The sequence below is a fragment of the Verticillium alfalfae genome, genomic scaffold (genome assembly GCF_000150825.1).
Source record: "Verticillium alfalfae VaMs.102 supercont1.1 genomic scaffold, whole genome shotgun sequence".
Classification (NCBI taxonomy): Eukaryota; Fungi; Ascomycota; class Sordariomycetes; order Glomerellales; family Plectosphaerellaceae; genus Verticillium; species Verticillium alfalfae.
The window spans coordinates 3,903,503-3,907,244 of NW_003315038.1; the positions used below are offsets into that span (position 1 = coordinate 3,903,503).

At 58.1% G+C, this 3,742-nt stretch overlaps 2 protein-coding genes across 2 annotated transcripts in view; both read right to left on the reverse strand.

Annotated features, from left to right (window-relative positions):
* Positions 1 to 385, reverse strand: part of VDBG_01192 (predicted protein) — a gene marked incomplete at both ends in the record, with an annotated part of 946 nt that extends 561 nt beyond the window's left edge. Inside the window, one exon of the mRNA XM_003009463.1 lies at positions 4 to 385. Coding sequence (XP_003009509.1) covers positions 4 to 385 — 382 coding nt within the window. The remainder of the gene's footprint in view (positions 1 to 3) is intronic.
* Positions 386 to 2,071: 1,686 nt separating this feature from the next.
* Positions 2,072 to 3,742, reverse strand: part of VDBG_01193 (zinc carboxypeptidase A 1) — a gene marked incomplete at both ends in the record, with an annotated part of 2,550 nt that continues 879 nt past the window's right edge. The window contains 5 exons of the mRNA XM_003009464.1: positions 2,072 to 2,110; positions 2,348 to 2,417; positions 2,600 to 3,173; positions 3,232 to 3,346; positions 3,427 to 3,677. Coding sequence (XP_003009510.1) covers positions 2,072 to 2,110; positions 2,348 to 2,417; positions 2,600 to 3,173; positions 3,232 to 3,346; positions 3,427 to 3,677 — 1,049 coding nt within the window. The remainder of the gene's footprint in view (positions 2,111 to 2,347; positions 2,418 to 2,599; positions 3,174 to 3,231; positions 3,347 to 3,426; positions 3,678 to 3,742) is intronic.

Sequence of the window (3,742 nt, forward strand, 5' to 3'; positions counted from 1 at the left end):
GACGGCGGGCCGCATGCCGCGCCGCGCCCTTGAAGTGGCGCTGCACCACGGGCCACTCGGCCAGGTCGTACGCCAGCGCCACGACGTGCGCCGGCAGCCCGAAGCGCAGAGGGCGCGCGCGTGCCTTCGCCGTGCGTCGCGGCGGCGAGGGGCATGCCGGCGATGGCGACCATGGTCGCGGCGCAGCGGAGCCGAGCTTGGCCCAGTGCCAGGCGGGGCTCCAGGGCGTGAGGCGGCGGCGGCGGAACGGCGGCGGGGCCGTTTCGGTGGCGGCGTCGTGGTCATGGTCGTGGTCGTGGTCGGGGTCGACTGGCAAGGTGGACGGCCACGGCGCCGCCGCTTGCTTGCTGGACGAGGCCTTGGTCGTGTCGATGAGGGATTGCATTTTGGACGTTGCTGTGGAGAGAGAGAGAGAGAGAGAGAGAGAGAGAGAGAGAGAGGAGGGCCTAAAACCTGATGTGACGGCCTGACTCGCTGTTGAGGATTGCTAGGTATCTATCAAAGAGGATGGAGGACTGCGATGAGAAGCGGATTGGTGGTGGTGGTAGCCATCATGTTGGACTTATATGGCGGAGAACCTCCGAGAGTCCGGAAGGCTTTGGTCCCCGATCAAGCCTGTTGGTGATGGAGACAAGACTGCTCTCAGGAACGTATGTGGACAATCGGCAAACCCTGTTTCGACCGCAAGGCCCGAGACGCTGGCGAGGAACATGTCGAGCGCGTCTGGTGCTCATTGGATCCTATCTCGCTGCCTATGCCTCTGTGTCCTGGGGGCGAGCCGCACGGCCAATCCCCACGGCGCAAATGCTGATGCCTGGTCGCGATTGATCTCCGTGCGCCTGCAGCTTCAGGGGTTGGGTTGGGCGGAATCCTTCTCGCCAAGACAGCCTGTGGTGGATGGGCCTGGACCCTGCCCTTGTGAAGCGGCAACGACGGGAGAGCCAAGCTTAACTTCATGGCCTCATAGCTCCTCTCGAGGTTGCTGTGTAGGATATCGAGATGTGTCGGAGTTCCGGAGTCAAAAAAAAAAAATGGCTTCTAATGGCGTGGGAACGACCTGTCATACATGGTCTGATATGATGGAGTAGCACGAGACGTTGGCAAGGCAACTAGTAAACGTCCATTCGAATCGAAATCAACGGCGCAACTTGGCTCTCATGCGCCTTCTTGTGGTACAATGTGGCCTTGACAAAGTACGTTGTGGGCTGGTGATTGTGGGAAAGGAAGTTCATTTTCTGGAGTATGGTGCGTCTACAGCTGATCAAGACCATGCTTTGTTCAATGTGGATGCAGACGAGACTGCGCTTCCCGCACATCATTTCGGTACTTTCCCTGCGAATTTCGCCATCAGTCGCGAGTTCCAATGTCAATCCAACGTGGCAGATTAAAGGCGTACAAGATCGATCGCTACGCCGAAATCAGGACCAGATTGACGAACCAGGCGTCAGACTCTTCGGGTACGTGATGCTCTCCGGGGAATCGGAACTTCACAGGTCCGGCAATATGGCCAGGCTTTGAATGAGAATATTTATAGCCGAGGAAGGAGACTCCAATTTCAGACAGCCCGTACTATACCTAGATCAGCCAGCCAGATATTGCGAGGCTTGCAGTGAATATCTTCCCGGGTCTGGCATCTGAGAGAACTTCTCTCTCAGTTGGCCAGCCGAGCTCGGTCTTTGAAACTCTTTGTGTAGTATGACAGCCACGAACATGACCCTTCGCAGTAGCAGTCGATGCCTTACTTTGCAATACTATTCTGTGATTCTCAAATGCAGTTGTCTTTTGGAGCTGTTGCCTTCAGCATGGACCACGGGACTGGCGGAGACATCTCAGGAGATACCAGCCAAATGCGATTCCCAGAGCCGTGGGTTTGGAAATGAGGATAGCGGGAGCTCAGGCAGCCGGGGACCGGGCTTTTCGAGGACCATACAATGCAACGACATACTTGACTACCGATGTAAGGCATGGCCTAGTGACTCGGGTCCAATGCCCATGATTCTCGAGGTGCCGATGCCGAGACCTTTGCCACTCAGACACGTCTTTGCGCTCGACCCTTGTATTGGCTGTCTGGTCATGCTGCGGAAATCTCCGGCGGAATGTCGAGAGCGGTCTGATACATGATGTTGTGTAGGAAGACAATGTGCCAAGTCTGTTCTGCAGCAGATGGCTCATTTCAATGAATACAGAACGATTTACGATCGGAAAACAAAACTCCTTGCTGTGAATTGCAGTAAGGGATGCGCCATGATTACAAGAGCACGATACTACGGCCAAAACCCAATCAAGAGGCGCATAGGCGCATAGTTGGGAATTCAGCTGGATGTGTGATTAGAGAACTCGAACACACCTCATTTGCATCGCCGTCTACTCGTGTCGGACAAGAGCACCAAGACAGCTTTCGGAGGCATTCCGCACAACTGGTGTTGCCCAGTATGTAAGCGAAAAATCACAATCACGTAGGCACACGACACGAGGATTGATAATAATGAAGCATACGTGCATACCATACAACAGAGCGAGCCTCGATGGATGAAACGAATGGCAACCACGCTATGCGTACGCTCGGCCTGTAGCGGCTTACGCGACGGACAGGACGTACTGCAGACCAGCCCACTGCTCCTCGACGTTGGGACGGATCTGCTCGGGCGGCAGGACAAAGCCGCCGGCGCCGGCGGACGCGGGCCTCAGCTCAATGGTCCAGGCAAACTCGGCCTCGACGGCGCCCGAGTGGAAGTCGGGGGCGCTGCCGGTGGTGGCGTAGAGCTCGCGGCAGCTGGAGCCGTAGACGTACTTGGAGCCGTTGACGGCGAAGACGGCGTCGGCGTAGCACTTGGCGACGTGGACCTGGCGCTCAAAGTTGGGGGGCACGACGGAGCAGTCGTAGCCGTAGGGCTGCAGGGCGTACTGGCCGTAGGAGTGGAAGTCGATGAAGAGCTTGACGCCGTGCTTGGCCTTGACCGTCTCGGTCCAGGCGACGAGCGAGGCAATCTCGGGCGTGTCGGCGGCGGCGAGGCCGCGGTAGGTTTCGCCGCAGGGGTTGTCCGAGGCGCCACCCGGGTAGTGCCAGCCAAAGGGCCAGTTGCGGTTGCCGTCGGTGCCGACGCACGTCGTGTTGGCGCGGGGCTGACGATTCTTGCGCCAGAGGCGGGTTGACGTCTGGGTGAAGACGAAACCTGGGGGTTGGGTTAGCGGGGTTGGAACGTTGTGGAGCAAGCATGCTCAGACACGCACCGTCGGGGTTCACAAAGGGAATGACGTAGTAGTCAAACTTGTCGACGAGAGCCTGAGTGCCCTTATCGCCCTCGAGGTAACCCGAGATGAGCTTGTAAGCGAGGTACTCGGTCGTCTGCGGCCGTTAGTCTTGGGGTCCGATGGACGCCGTCGTCGACTCTTGGTTTTCACTCGAACCAGAGTTCCGCCACGTACCAGAGCAGACACCCACTCGCGGGCGTGGACGGTCGAGTGCCACGACACGGCAGGGTTCGCATCCTTGCCGTCCTTGCCCCAGAAGTGAATGCCGTAAATGTCACGGCCCTCGTACGACTTGCCGGCGACGAAAAGCTCCGAGTTGTTGGGGAACGAAGCGTGCAGGTCGTCGAAGAAGTCGCCGTGCTCGGCGTAAGGGTGATACGCGTCCCACCAGGACAGGTCGGGCAGCGTAGAATCATCATTTTGCCCTGTGTGAAGAGGGAGGGAGAGAGAGTCAGCAACACGACAGCGCCAGCCATCCAAGGTTCAGCGG